The 17,003-nt window shown below is 35.5% G+C and overlaps 1 protein-coding gene across 2 annotated transcripts in view; it reads right to left on the reverse strand.

Annotated features, from left to right (window-relative positions):
- fax (failed axon connections) overlaps nt 1-16,672 on the reverse strand; it is a 53,682-nt gene extending 37,010 nt beyond the window's left edge. For both annotated transcript variants that reach the window (XM_089649908.1, XM_089649907.1), the window contains exon 1: nt 16,296-16,672. In XM_089649908.1, coding sequence (XP_089506034.1) covers nt 16,296-16,583 — 288 coding nt within the window. In that variant the 5' untranslated portion in view covers nt 16,584-16,672. The remainder of the gene's footprint in view (nt 1-16,295) is intronic.
- Nucleotides 16,673-17,003: the final 331 nt, after the last annotated feature.

Genomic DNA, 17,003 nt, shown 5'->3' on the forward strand with positions numbered 1-17,003 from the left:
TATGAATATAATATTATTGAATTAAACTATACCTGTCTTAAGAAGGGGGCGGTTGTTTTCGAAACTGTATTAACAAAAAAAAATATACATTTTTTTTACAAAGGCTTCCGAATTAAATAGTGTTTTTATTAAGGCAAGTACAATTTCATTTGACATTCAATAAGATAAAACTTATATATGTATAGATATTATTCTAAAAAAAAAAGTCATAATATGAGATAGTAGATAAATGAGAGCAAGGTTTCGCGTGCGAGTGCACGTGCACCCGCCTACAGAACCGGTCCGCGCCACGTCATACAAACGGTAAACTGAGTCCCCAAACGGAGCGTCAGTAGCGGCGGCGCAAGTGGCATGGGATGGTAGGACAACCGGCAAATAACGAGGAGTACTAATACTGTGGCATGGCAGGACAACCAGCGAGTAGCTGTTACCTTGGGCTATGCGGGTGAGCTGATTTGCTTGGGTCCGGTCGTACGCCGCCAGTCATCGCCCATTATTATACAGGATGTATCGGCACTAACCCGACAAACTTTAACCAGCTATTCCTTAGCACATTTGGAGTAAAAAATGTTATTGGCACTTTGCTGTCCGGTAGCATTTTTTTTTTCAAATAAAAACAAAAAAATTCCACACTACATCACTGTCATTGGCGTTGCGTTTCGTGTTCAACAGCTGTTATAAGCAAGTATGTCAAAAAGCGTCTTCGCTCTTTCGCACACACTAAATAATAATAGTTAAAAATGAGACGAATGGTGCCGTGCCATTTCGTTGTGATTGTAAAAGTGCGCCAATATAGGTACACACGTGCATTATTCAACGGAATTAGAATAAAATATTTGCCAGATGGGTTTTCAAACTTTGACAAAGGATAAAACAGTGGTGACATGTGGTGAAAATATGAATAGTAATTTTTTTATTAAAAAAAAACGTTACCGGACAGCAAAGTGCACATAAGATTTTTTACTCCAAATATGCTAAGGAATAGCTGGTTAAAGTTTGTCGGGTACGTGCCGATACACCCTGTATATTGATGCCGCCAGCACTCGCCTGAAGCCCGGAGCCGAATTCACGTCGAAACAAAATATTACCGTTTTATAAGGATCCAAATCTTATAGAATGTTGCAGATTGAGCGTAAAACAAATCGGACGCGATTTTTGCTCGTATTGCGGTTGTATGAACCTCGATTGTATTGCGGGTAACTCTAAAAGCTCAACTTTAATTGATCATATTATTGACTGCAAGAAGATAAGTAGATACATAAACTACAAAATCATGAGAGATGTTGAGTCTCACTAAAAATAACTCGAACAGTGAGCACTGGCGAAATGAAATGCGCACACATCATTATCAATCACCAGTAACCTGATGGACGATGATGATATCGATAGACAAAGACGAGCTCTCAGCGTTAAAGCAAACATGCTCAGTAGAAGATTTCGCCTTTGCAGTACCGCAGTAAAAAGGACGCTCTTCCTTTCCTTCTGCGCAACGTTGTACACGTGCGAACTATGGGCAAACTACAAAAAGAGTAGTATAGAAAGACTACGGGTCCAATACAACAACGCCTTCCGCACAATGTTTTGTCTCCCCAGATACTGCAGCGCTTCCCGTATGTTCACGGAGGGGCGAGTTCCCGGATATGCAGCCCTTATTAGATCCAGGGTGGCAGGAATGAGGGAAAGGATAAGAAGCTCTGGAAATATCCTCACTATGGAAGCCCGCCTCACTCCATCCTCCAGCATTGACACACACTGGACAAAAATACTAGCGCCTAATATAGTCACGGCTCCCTAAAGGCTTCTACTTTCTATTATTCTATTAATTTCATCATTTTATTTTCAATATATACTGTTTTTTTTCTGTTCTATCTTTTTGTTTTTGATCATATATTTTTTGTATCTTTATATGGAATGTGTGGGACTGCACTAACCTCCCAACATACCGGAATAAACAGTTTATTATTATTATTATTATTATGTATGTAACGTACAAAACTCAACAATAATGGATCGTTTAGGTAGGCGACACATAACGCTATACGCATCACGGCTTGGCTTATTTCATTATATCGCTCGCCATACACTACCAATGGGAATGTATGGCGAGATCTATCATCCGCAATAAATTCATTTGTTTGCGTCTCAGCTCATCTCATTTCTATTTTCACATCGAAACGTCATTTCCATCATGAGCTGTGGAGCTTTGAGACATCGATTTATTTTTTAAGTATTTTTTTTCACAATTTTTAAACCGGTTGTATACTTCACCGTTTTCAAGGTACTTACGTTAATAGATAAAACAAACGAAAAACATTTGAAATGTCGATATATTCGTCGTTCGCATGTGAAACTAAATATTATTTGAACAGTAATTTGACTTGACTATATTGGCTTACCCTTGAGGGGGACTTCGACCACTCCAACTCCAACTCTCGTAAAGGAGAGATAATGAACGAACCCGAAACGCGACACCATCGAGGGGATACGATGGCGCCGCTGCAAATATAGTAGGCGACAGTTAACGCTATACGCATTATGGCTTGATCAATTTTACCACATCGTACATATACGTCATACACTACCAATGGGAATGTATAGCGAGCGATACGCGGAAATAGGCCAGGTAACGAAAATATAGCGCGCTCATAGCGTGGTTTGTCACAGGCTTAATGTGGATCCGACCGCTGCGAGGCGCTTAGCAAAAAATGGATATATATAATCGTATATATATATATATATATATATATATATATATATAAATGATGATATCCAACTTTATCACAATTAAGTGAATTTTACAATAAAGGGTTGGGGCGTTTTAAACTCCGTCACGTTTTATTGAAGATCAACGTCATTTTAAGTTATTGAGATTTGAATCCCCATTAACCGTTAGAGCATTTGACAAAATTGTGATCAAGAATAATAAAAATTCTAGATAAATTGGAATTTTAAAGCACCTCAACTGATAATGAGTTCAAAATTGTTGTGACGGTCTATAATAGATACAAAACAGCGATAGAACTCACAGTCAGCGAAATTTTAGGTAGGTAAGAGTTTGATTACTTTCATTAATATCGTTATTTGACAACAGAGCCAGTAAAAGTACAGGGTGAAGACACTAGCTTCGGGAGGTGATTCTACATAATGATAGAAGTAACAAAGATAAAGAAGACTAAAAGCTTTTATGTAATTATAATTAGCTAGATTTGACGAACGCGGATGCGATAACACGTGCGGGTAACGCACCTGAAAACAATCTCGACGAATGGGCAAGACCGAAACTGACCAAGCCGCCTAGAAACCTAGAAACACTATTTTGAAGGCACTATACCTACAAACCTTTATGTCGTATAGATGATAAGGTTTATTGCATTTAATGTGTATTATTACATTTCTTCATAAAATCATAATAGCCACCATTAATTTAGCACATTTATAACGGAAACTTTAGACGAATCACAATATTTGAAGCTACTGATTTTTTTAGTGTTTTAAGAGTTTTGTTTTACAATATAAGTACCTACACTTGTTACTAATTATTACGAACTATAAAAAGTAACAAGTGCATCTGCAAAATAAATAAAAGTTTAAAAAACTATTTTGTTGATAAAAAAAGATTTAAGTACGTACGTATGGGATATCTATTCAGCGTAAGTACCTATGTTGAAATTTATTCAAAAGATATACCTAGATATACAAAATAATTACCCCACGATAAACCTATTTATCTGACTACATTAAAGGCACACATACAGGATAGAGAAAAATACCACAACCATTGAAAGTAGGAATTCAAAAGGCTCGCTTATAATAACTATAATAAAAAAGCGCCCTTCAGTGTGAAAAATAACTAATTAAATGCAAACAATCAGGCGCAGTGCAATGTCATAAAATCAATAATGAAAAAACACATCTGTAAAAATAATAAGCACATATTTGTTAGCAGTGAAATAGCATGCTTATTATAAGTATTCTGTCCTCGTTGATAGAATTTTCAAGCAATAGGTAAGTTATATACACGGTGTCCGGAAACTCGTAGTACAAGCGGGAAACTGGAGAATCTACACCACATGGGGAACCCAAAAAAACATAAAGTTTTTTGATTTGAGCATTTTCAAAAAAAAAAAAAAAACCAAAAAAATATATTTTTCGGCTATTTTAGGGTTAAAGTTTTTTCTGGTGTTTAGGGTTGAATAACAGATGTTTTAACCCTGCAGAGCAGAAATATTTTATGATTACACCGGGTTAAATGAAGGGTGATTTCAAAATAATGCTTCAAATCCGAGTTTCTTCATTTGTTTTACTTTCAAATAGTTTTAATTAGTTGGGTACTTTGATCTTCAGTAATAATTTATAAGAATTTAATTAAAAAATAAAATTAAAAAATAATAAAAAAATCAACTTCAAACTCGATTTACTCGATAACGAAAGCTCAAATAAAAAAAAAAATACTACAAAATCGACTCCAAATGTGATGTAGATTCACCAGTTTCCCGCTTGTACTACGAGTTTCCGGACACCCTGTATATATATATATGTTTAATAACTTTTAATAAATTAAAAATAGGTACTAGGTCTTCTCTTTCGAATGAAAATTGTCTCATTAAATAAAATGCCTAAAGCATCCCTTTTGTTTTAATTAAAATCAATAGATGTGTGCTCTAAAAATATGATTTTAAACCGATTTCATACGTACCGCAATATTGATAGAAATTCAGTGTACAGACAGAAAGATTTATATTTTAAGAAGGTTACCTGGAGAGTGAGATTGTAGTATGAACACTATTAAGTACGATAACTGGGTTACCTTTGTACATCAACGCGTCGATTCAATTTCTCGTAAAGCTATCATAAGCAATGCGCTTATCTGAGACCAATGAGACTTAAATGAGTCCAATATGAATCACGATTTCTAAATAGAAGTGTGTGGCGAAGCTCGCGTATTGAATAAAGAAAAAATTGAACGACATTATGAGGATAAGAGATGTCTACCAAGAAACGTTGATAAAACGGAATATTGTCCGGAGTGGGGCGGCCGGGGGAAAACTGGCTCCCAGTAGACAGCAGACCAATAAAATTGTATTAGAAGAACCGTGCCAGTAGAACAAGAATCCGATGCATGTGGACTGTGGGAACTCAATTAATCGAGATGAAATTACGGTTTAGTTAGTCATTAGACATACAGTTTCAAATCTGCGATGTTACATTGCAAGTGACGTGTGACTATGGATTCAATTTGCTACACTCTCAAAATGCAAACACATTGATAAAAAGTACATAATATCTACCCAATAAAGCAACAAAAGCCATTCTTTCAATATGTTCATAACTTAATTTAGTAACTGAACAATTTAAATGACATGAATGCTTGACGGAGAAAAGAATTCTAACAAATTATACAGCATAGGGGTTCTTTTAGATCAATAAAAGTATCCTCCGTAAATTAATGTTAGATACGGCTGTCAATTCCAATCGTGTTAACAATGTACCACCAGCAAGCGTAGTTCTAAAAATAATATCTGGTGGGAAAACAAGGTAAAATATTCAATCACAAAACAAGATAAATTTCTAAGTGATTCACTAGGTATAACTCAAAAAAACATTGAATGAAAATATTGCAAGCTTCACCCAGACATGAATTAAAACAATGCTGTTTTCCCTTTGCTTAAAAATATTCGAAGACATAACAATATGAACTAAGGGGCATATACCAGAACGTTTATGGGGTCGACTGGTACTCGCCGCATACCAGAAGACATTCCTGGCTCATTCGGCACTACTACCTGTTAGGTTAGATTAGATTATGTTAGGTAGAGTATGCATAGCATATTAGTGTTAGAGACCCAGCCGAGCGTAAAACTAAATAAAAATGCAGAAATTCGGGGGAAAAAAAGAAGTTTGATTCGATAAGGCTATAACGAGAACTGACACCTTATCGGTCGCCGTAGCCTAGAAGATGATGCGCAGGATTATGACAGATACTGGTTTGGGTGACTCGAGGTGATAACGTGGAGATCATACATAATAAAGTATTACCGTTTGAGAAGTGAGAAAATAAGAGAGAGAAGAGATTGTATCGGTTTAGAGTTATCTTACATTTCTATTTGAGAAGTGCAGCGAAGTGCAGAAGCGAGGGATGCAAAGCCCCGGCGTTATTAGGTCCTCCTCTGCTGTCAGGTCGTCTTAGTCCTTTGACGGCGCCATAACGAAATATTTATTAAAGTTTATACATGAAATGCAATCCGCATGAACTCGCTTTAACCAAATCTTGCATGTATCGAAAGCTCGCCATTAATGAATCTGATTTGTCTTACAGTCGCAAAAGTCTATGAAAACTATACGCCGATATCAATCGTTGTTCGATATTTTACAAAAGCAGATTAGCGGAACTGATAAAAAAATAAACCAATAAAATTTAAATGCATATCTTAAAATAAAATTCCTTAGAAGTTATTACATTAACTTACGGGCACCTATACTCCGGTGTGTGATAAATATAATAATAATTATTAGTGCAACTAAAGAACTTTACGATTGTTATTGGCGGTAAGTTAATAAATAGTTCTTAGATAGTCTGAATCCCACAACGCTCGAAATACTGTTACTGTGACAAATAATTCGCAGAATAAGATTGATTAAAATACGAATTGAATATTTCAGATAAACGTTTGCATCTTCGGAGAAATTTGCTAAAATAATCTTAATTTTCAAATACCATCAATGAAGTTAATACTAAATTGATCAGTTTAATAAATGTCATAGTAAATTAAAGATAAAATTTCCCGTCATAGAATTCTCGAATATTATCAAATATCAACAACAGAAGTGGGTAATATAAGGAATCTCAAGAAAAATTAAATTATATTTTTCCACAGAATACTTCACGAATGGGTCATATAAATGTTTATCTATTAAAACGTCATGGAATGGAACACATTTCACTAAGTGAGAAAGAATATTTTATAATGTTTGTACAACATTTGGGAGCAGCTGGTTGGTGGCGCTTATGTTTCAATATAACTAGGCTAGTTTTGTTGAGGGAACTTCGTCATTGTTATAACCAATAAATGTATCATTGAGATATTCCCTACGAAATCCACAATTATTATCAATGCAAATCTGTCTGTCTTATCCGTCTTTAATGCTAGACAATCTCAATTAAATATATAAGTAGATGCATCAGGTATGCTCATATTGCTCATATTATTTTTAGTATAAGTTGTAGGTAGTGTTTGAATAAAATTTAAACTTTAATCGATTATTTCCAATAGCAGGGACGACATTTAATTCTGTGAAGGCCTTATCGCTTTCCGTCCAAAGACATTAGCGAAAAGCTGTGTGAAATGCGAAGGCTAATCCTGTTTACACAATATTGTTGCAGAAGAGATCGGGAATTTTAATGTTCAGCGAGAAGGTTAAATACATGCACTTACACGAACTCGTGTGTGTATCTTAATTATTTACGCTCGACACTGTTACTGACTTTCCTCAAGGTATTAGTCATATTCATTATCTTACTATACATTTCCCACAGAATATTAGCAACTAAACAGTTAAATTCTGCGGTTCATTATAGTATGCATTTGAACATAAAAAGTTATTGTTGAACAACCTTAAGTTTATGTGGAATGTGAGCTTAAGATAGGCGGCACAGTTTGTTCTGGGCAACCTCAGAAGAGGGTGGAGGGTGAATTAAACATTTACAGTCGTGGTGAATATTTTATACAATTGATAAACAAAAATAGAAACTGCTAATAGAAACTGACATTCAACGGCCATAAATAGTTTATGAAAAGATATATGCATTGTTTATACAGCCAAAGAGGGTTGTTGTCTACTACTCTATAAAACTTAAAAAATTACATCGAATTTCGGAATATTTCCAAGGTATTTTAAGTGTGTCTATACATTTTTCTTCTTTTTGAAGATGTCGTTAAATAAACACCATTTCAATAAAATTACATTTTAGCAGGATGTATTTGAAATATCTTAATCTTAATATATAAAAATGACGTCTCACTGTCTTCGTACACGCTAATCTCCTAAACCGCCCAACCGTTTTCAACCGTTGGTTCCAGCTTGAAAGATAGGATATTTTTGGACCCGATGGGTGGCGCTGTTGTCGAGATCTAAAATTATTTTATTTTAAAGAATTTTTATTTTCAGGATTCTCATCCAAAAATGCACACAACCACAAATTTTACTTCCCTACACCAAAACCTCCTAGATCTCGAGGCCGGGACACTGAATCAAATCAGCCTCCTAATTTGTATGGGAACTTAAAAAAAAAACATTTTATTATTTGCTTAAAATTAACTGAAACATTTAAAGACGGGAACCTCATATACCAGTCTCCTAAAATGCGGCGTTGCCAGTTCTATCGCAAGCAGATAAAGATATATCTTTTTAGTTATAATAATTTTAAACAGAAATTTATTCAATGTCAGTCTTTATTCAATGTGGAACTGAAACCATCGTTGAAAAGTTTGGAAGTGTATTTTTAATAGTATTTAAGGCTGTGTTTTATTTAGGGCTGTAAGTTTATGAAATTTTGTATTTATCGAGTTTCACTCATTCCTTTGGATGGTTCAGAAGTTTAGACTGTTTTTATCATTTGCAACAAATTATCGACAGCGTTTATAAATTAGTTGCGTGTTAGATCTTGGAGATTTATTTTCATAATATAAATAATATGTTGATTGTAAAGGTTGATGGACCTTGCTAAAATATTTGTACTGCAAGGTGCACTACAATAACGAACAATGACAAATAATATAAAATAAAAAAAGTGCAATATTATGATGTTCGTTGTACCCATTGAAGCATAGTTTGCATTTAGCTCCAAGGCAAGGTGATACCGAGCAAGAAGTTAACATTAATAAACGAAGATAAGAAGTGAAAAAATAGAAAAATGGGAAGCTATACATCCTTGAAGCTAATGTGTACAGTATCTTTATTATAACGTTTAGTAACGAGCGCAGTGCTTTTATGCGAAATGGTGGCAGGTGGTTGGTGTGGAATAATCTACAGGTTCAAAAAGGTCACTTTTCAATCACGTTGGTTAAATTGGTGGTTTTATGTGATACTTTTTGCAACCGAATAGATTTTACCGTATTTTTAAGAAAATGATAAAACTCTGTAGTAAGAATCTAAGAATCCTAACTAACGAATTAATATTAGCACATTTGTGCGATTCGTGCTCAAATGGTAGATATTATGAGGTGAATTATTTTACAATAAAAACACATAAATTTGTTTTTGACCACTATAGTTTTATTCTCACTCTACCGGTTTCGGAAGAACCCTTCCTTCGTCAGGAGAATATTCAAAACTGATCTACTACACAAAATATTGACATATATACACAAAAATGTTAAGTGTTTGAGGGAGGGGTGGACAAAGTGGAAGGGGTAATTACGGGAATTCCAGGAAGAACAGAGCGGTTAACTGGAAATATGTCTAGAATAGGACTATAAGACAGATTTATTTGGTTATTTATTAAACTGGAGTTATTATTGAGGGATTTTCTGATTTCAAGGGCTTCTAAATTATCTAATTTTTTGCCTTTATTACTACGGTGAAGAATTTTAACCCCTGTATCTTTACTAAAAGTATGATCGGTATGAATTATTTTAATTTTGTTTTTCTGTAAGAGGTCTGTCATAATAACAATGTTGGTGCACACGTCAAACGTAATGTTTAAATATGAATTATGATGTTTTCTTCTATTAAGTGACCAAATCTGGAAGCAGAGCGAGCAAGACATGGTTAGGACGTAGTTATGCAGAAGGTGTCCAACTCCAAAAATGCGAAACTGAGAAAAGGCTGTTTGAAAATTTGAAAGTATAATTACGGCCTTTCTGAAGTGAATATCATTGTTTTCATTATGAGAATTTATAATATATGTTTAAATAGGTATTTTATCATATATCAATGTAATTATAAAAAAATACAATGTTTGGATGCTTTCTAAAAAATGTTGAAATGTCAAAGAGGTTTAGTACTAATTCGTTCTTGTGGGCTGGATATTTTCTACGAAAGGATACGCGGGGAGCACTCTTTATACATTTTTTTATTCTATGTGAGTTGCATGATTATCAAATGGTTGAGGTGGTATTCTATGGCACACTTTATTGCGTATACTTAAATATTCTATTCAAACCAGATGGACGTATTTTATGTTAATTTATGTTAGCTAACTGAAATGTGGATAATTTGGTACAAAATTGAATTGCCAAAAAACTATTGAATTTGGAGCTTGTATGATTTCAACAGATAAACACCTCATACTCGTATGTAAAACTCGTATTTGGCTAATTGGACGCTTTCTGCATAACTGCGTCCATTTATCAGTTTTTTCAGTCAATTTGAATCGGAAGCTACGATAAATGTCCTAACCACTCGAGCGATTTTTGGCATATTACGCCAAGTTTGCGATAACCTTTCGAGAGATTGATTGCCATAATGTGTCAAATGTATGGAAAGTAAAATTTGGGATATACGGTGAATTCATTGGCTTTAAACCGCAGTTAATAGTTTAGTATATTTCCATATTAATATTTTGAGGAATATAATATATTATATATGACACCAATCGCTCGAGTGGATAGTGCGCAAAGTGAAAATGATAACGGTGAATCACCAGACATTGGCGAAGGGAATAATACTAACTTGTGGTTGAGAGTTGAGACAGACGACAGAAAGTCACTCCCAAGCGCGATTAGTATATAGATATATGCACAAGTGTGTGTATAAATATTCTGTACGTACGTAGTACATCCTTAAGTACAACGTAAAAGCTTTCGACACGGTTGGTGGGAAAGATAAATATTAACTTGAATAAATATGTAGGTTTTCGTATTTGACAGGTTTATTAGAGGTTCCCTAAATTCGTCGAAACTTGGACCAATGAAAATTAATTTTAGAAAATAAAAATTGTTGAAGAGAGCAGTGAGTTTCTCCGATAACCTTAGAAATGCTGCAATTGCATGCTGTATGATGTAAGTGAGGGAATTATCTTTAATTTTCTTTAACAGTAGACGACAGAGGCGTGCGATAAAATTTTGACGAAAATAAATATGTAGTTATTTCACCTGAGGTTATCAATAAAAGCTTAAATCATAATTAATTATTAAATATGTAGTCTTTGTAACTTTTTTAAAGATAGATTCAAGACTAGAGGTTCGTAATAGATAAAGTTATGATTGGAAATTTCACGACGCCAGAGCTCAGCCTTCGGCAGTTTTCCTGCGTAAGACAAATATATGTTCTAAATTTTAGTAGATTATTGGGGAGAGGATTGGTAAGCTTAATAGATTAGTCGTGACAATGTAAATGTATAGATCTCACAAAAATAATACGGTGTGTATTTCGATCATTAATAAATGTAATGTTTTGAGATTCCATATTAGTGATGAAAATAAATGCTGAAATATACGAGTTTTTCTCTCCATGGTGTTTTTTTTCTATGTATAATTTATATAAATAGGCACAAAAATATGTGTAATCAATTTTAAATAGGCTACTTTCATTAGTTTAAAAAGAGATAATTTGCATACGTTTTTTTTCTATTGGGTAACTTCATTCACTACTGCTATAACATTATCAAGTTTACCAATGAATTCAATGTTATGAAGAATCGAGTGATGTGCCACCATTGCGCGGCGGATGTACCGACGCGGTCCCCGTTACAAGAAATGCACTGAGCTACTTTCCAAAGGTTCTTGTTATTTGATTGCCTGCGATGTTATTAAAGTGAGAATACACCCATCAGCCAACAGTCAGCCGGCCGGCGAGTGGGCCATTGCGGGGCCGCCTGCGTGGACCCGCATGTCCCAACATTGAGGACATGCGGGATAGTTGAGGCCGTAGGGAGGATATCAACTCCTAATTTTAGTCATGGAGGCTTTTTAAACTCATTATTTGCCTTGCTTATTAAGTAATTATACGTATGTTTAGATTAAAAGGGCGGCTTTTTGTAGAGTGGTAAGATTAAAACTATCAGTGGTATGTTCTCACTGAAAACTGTTGGTTTAAAAAAATCTGAGTAAACGATACGGCATTTCGCGTTGGCATATTCCCAGAATTGGCAGGAAAGGAATAAAAAAAACCTTATCATTTCAGTTACATGGTTATTAGCACAGACATAGGAATTAATAGACGAGAAGATAATGGCGAGGGGTAAAATCAACTGTTGAAGAACGAAGGGGGTTAAGCTGACTGTGATTCGTCAATAAATCAATCTGACAGTAAATAGGCATCTCGCATTATAATATCACCATTTAGTTCTTAAAAGTAAAATCTGCCTTTGAATGAATAGACATTTTTACATGGGAGCGCAAATTACTCGCCACGTTATGAACTAATTTGCGAAGTCCAAATTCGGCAAAGTAAATTTCTTCTGTTTGCAGAGTCGTAGTTAGTTTCAGAGTATTTAGTTAAGACACTTTTATAAATGTTCATAATTTACTTCCCAGCAACCCACCAGCTTTGTGTTTCGCGTCCAGACGTTTCTCGATGTGATAGTAACAACTGATTCATATTATACGATGTGAATATGCTTAAAATAAAGTAAAATAATGCTTATATATGGAATGTAATACGACAATTGGGTTTATTCTCTTTTTCACATCTATTTTTACAAGTTTTCATAGTACAAGTCAACATTTTGCCGTGTTATTTCGTAAAATGAACCGATGATGCCTCGACCATAGTTCGCACAAGAATGATGACGTCACGTTTTCAAATTTCACTTGAGGCCATATGCGAGCCCAGCCGGCTCAATGGAACCGGTATGGGGAGTGGGGATAATACGCTTTTAATCACTTAGGGCAGGTCTACTAATATTCATATGTCTATGGTTATTAGTTATTATCGCGCAAGTCAGGTAAAATAAAATTTTATGTCAGTTACATGGTTATTAGTTATTATCGTGCAAGTCAGGTAAAATAAAACTTTTATGTCAGTTACATGGTTATTAGTTATTATCGTGCAAGTCAGGTAAAATAAAACTTTTATGTCAGTTATATGGTTATTAGTTATTATCGTGCAAGTCAGGTAAAATAAAACTTTTATGTCAGTTATATGGTTATTAGTTATTATCGTGCAAGTCAGGTAAAATAAAACTTTTCAGGCTGAGAAAAGCTCTTAACCGTTGTTGAAAGCGTTGTTAAGGTGGTTCAGTAATGAAATGAAAGTCATTTTGAAAATTTTCCATTCTTAAAAACTTTAATTTCTATTACGTATTCATGGTGATTATCGCGACCCGATCGATGGACCTAACTGAATATTTAATTGCCCACTAGACGAGTTAATGCATTTCCAATTTCCTGTGCATTATTTCCCCCTGCAGTATGAAATGCATATCCAGACACGTCATGCACGTATATTCTGTGCCCAATGGACATATATTACTATTGAGCTGGTCCTGCGCGCGAGTAGTTCCTGCTTCTCCCAGGACGATGGCCCGGTATGGATTATTGGCTTGTATTGTGTATAGTCCGTTCCAGTGGCGTAGAGTCCATAAAAGCTGAAAATCTGCGCCTACCCCAAGAAAAACTAACAATAAGAAAATAATTTTTAAATTTCTGATTGAAATTTTTTTCCGTTAATTTAGTAAGGAACTTGCAGGCACGTGTATCTATTACAATCAGCGGAAGATGATAATAAAATGACTATTTTCAAATACTTTATGAGCAATTCATATCCGAACTTCAGAAAATACAGGGTGTATCGGCACGTACCCGACAAACTTTAACCAGCTATTCCTTAGCATATTTGGAGTAAAAAATCTTATGTACACTTTGCTGTCCGGTAACGTTTTTTTTAATAAAAAATTTACTGTTCATATTTTCACCACATGTCACCACTGTTTTATCCTTGTCAAAGTTTGAAAACCCATCTGGCAATATTTTATTCGAATTCCGTTGAATAATGTACATGTGTACCTATATTGGCGCGCTTTTACAATCACAACGAAATGGTACGGCACCATTCGTCTCATTTTTAACTATTATTATTTAGTGTGTGCGAAAGAGCAAAGACGCTCTTCGACATACTTGCTTATAACAGCTGTTGAACACGAAAAGCAATGCCAATGACAGTGATGTAGGGTGGAATTTTTTTTTTTGTTTTTAATTGAAAAAAAAAAATGCTACCGGACAGCAAAGTGCCCATAACATTTTTTACTCCAAATGTGCTAAGGAATAGCTGGTTAAAGTTTGTCGGGTACGTGCCGATACACCCTGTATACAGTCTAACTTGGTAATAGAACAATGCACGCCACTGGCCGGTATCTAACTACGCTCAAGGTTCGATTGCAACGCCCATTTTAATGAAAAATACACCGCGAATACAAAATCGCTATGGCGGATTGTTATACTTATCATTCAAGTGCATTGGGAATGGCATATAACACGAAAGCTGTAAATGGCACAATATTCAATCATCCGAAGGTAGGAACTACGGGAAAGGGAACAGTCTTATTCTGAAAGTCTGGAGGCATGCTTCTACTGCGCATGCGGGAAATACCTTACTGTACATTCCCCGGCATGACCTATTTCGCCATAAAGACATTTCTCCCAAGAAACTTATTTAACTGTCGAGATTATTTTTTACTTGTGTTATGAAAATGAACGAAACTGCTGCTCGGGAGCCATTAGTAGCAGCTTTGAGATTATTAGTATGTGCTTGGCTAAGTCATCCTTACCGCGCCCTCGCTAAAAAGATAAATATCTACGTAGGTGCTATTTCGCCATAAGTGGTGATTTGGATACAGGGGAAGATTAGTAAATAAAGAGAAATGAGGATATCTTCCAGTATGAAACCATCACTAAGTGACCTGAAGAGGAAAGCAGCTGAAGTATCGTAAATAGCTTTAATTATGATTAATTTCGTGGATGTCTAGACGCTCGGAAGTCAGGCGGTTCTGGGTGAAGTTTGCAATAAAAAATTGTATAACAAAAATACGTACGCCGCAAGCAGATGTGGAATATTGAAGAAGTCGCCGCCCATCTTGCTGCCACCAAAGCACTCCCGCCATCTCATACCGTACTATTTTATTAATTGCTGTCCATGATATGGGTTCGCGTATGAATGACAACTGATTTTTTTATGACTATTTTCAAATAATAATCGCGTATGCTGATATTGAGATGATCGGGATGCTTTCACTTACCTTCTGTTCCTAGGGAAAAGTACATACGCAAAAATGCAAAGTTTTTAACAATTTTAGGAATAGCATACAAATAAAAGTATAATGATTTGTTTAAAAGCAAATACGTTAACTTTAAAACAATTAAATAAGTTTATTTGCAGATTCCTAAAACTGTTCAATAATATTGTACAAGTACAGTCGCATTTACATGACAGAATTCCAACAGAGGCGCTTTAATTTGTAATCTTTCCTGCTAACTACTTACCTAGTCATACTTAACGTATTTTACAAGATATCATAGATCATCGTATACTTAATAAATTTTCTAAATATATATTTTTAGAAAAAAAGATTAACTTCAATTCTTAAAAATTTGGCGCGAGTAATTGCAAAGTTCCCAAAACAAGGATTCATCGCAGAAATGAGATACAAGTAGAAAACAAAAGAAACCATACAATAACTCAAAATAATAACCAAACGCAAATATGTAAATACTCATATCAACACAAAATACAACAAATACAAACATCGGTATACTAGGACATTATTTAAACATTCGCATAAATAGCAAAGAAACAAGTCTACCTGTGAAATATGGAATAAAGTAATGTAGGGCCTAAATGCAGTCAGATGAAAACCTTTTAAAAATATGATCTCCTAAAATATTTATGAAATATCCCTAATTTTTGCATAACAGATTACCTACTGTGAGTTCAAGCACTTATAAATCTTCATAAAATAAATAGATTTACAACTCAATATTATATTGTAAAAGAACCTGAATAACACGCCTACAAGACAACAAAGAAAGGTTATCATTGAATTTGAAGCGACCTAATGTTTGTCGATTTCACGGACCAAAATGAATGAAATACGGCAAAGATTGAAATAAACATTGTTGAAATATTATCCATAAAACTAGGGGTCACTTTTCAGGGAAGTATTTCCGTGTATTTTTATTGATTTTCACCCTAGAACGGCGGACGTTGCAGTTGGAGATTTTGCATATAACGCCGACTTGTTGAAATTGGTAAGTACGCGCCTACCCGGTGTAAGTAAAGCTTTAAGTTCGAGCTTAGAAACAATAGCTGTCTCTGGTGAATCTGTCAGGATGATGCAGGCTGTAATCAATAGCACTTACCTCGTATTTGAGACCGGCCAGTCGCAGCCAGGTCTCCACTTTGAGGCAGTAGGGGGACAGCGAGGGCAGCAGCGGAGTTCGCGAGAACTGGTAGAGATAGACGATGTCCTTCTCGAAGTTCGCCTTGTGCACAGTGACTTTGGGCGGCGAGGGTTCCACGGCTTTGGCGGCGGCCGCGTCTTCAGCAGCAGCGGCCGGTTCCTCGGTGGCGGGCACTTCGGCCGCCGGTTCCTCCTTCAGCTTCTCCTCAGCCAGGGCCGGCACGTTGTTGACTACTTCCGTTGCCATTTTTGTTTGTAGTGGAGCACTTTCAGTAATAAGAAATCGGTAAAGGAGTAGCGCGGCGAAAGAGAACCGGAGTAAACGTCAAGTCGCGAGGGACGCCAACTCGACTATGCCGGTCGCCGGTAGCTTGGCCGGGGAGCGTCGCTCGCGGCGCTGCAACGTGACGTCACATACCGGTTGCCTGGCAACCGCCACACCCAGGGCTGCTCGGTGTTACCACTAGACAGAAGGGGGTGTTCCTCAAAGTTCTTACTTATCTAAATTTCATTTTATAAAAAACACTGTTAGAAACAAAGTCAAAACACACAATAGCATTACTAAAGAGGCATGTTAGAATCTATAAAACAAATGTCTAAATTTGAGTTTGGCAATTGTAAATTTTATATTTTGTTATAAATCACAATAAATAATATGTGAAATTGC

This window comes from Hesperophylax consimilis, chromosome 31, assembly GCF_061612785.1.
Source record: "Hesperophylax consimilis isolate HC1 chromosome 31, BYU_Hcon_1.0, whole genome shotgun sequence".
Classification (NCBI taxonomy): Eukaryota; Metazoa; Arthropoda; class Insecta; order Trichoptera; family Limnephilidae; genus Hesperophylax; species Hesperophylax consimilis.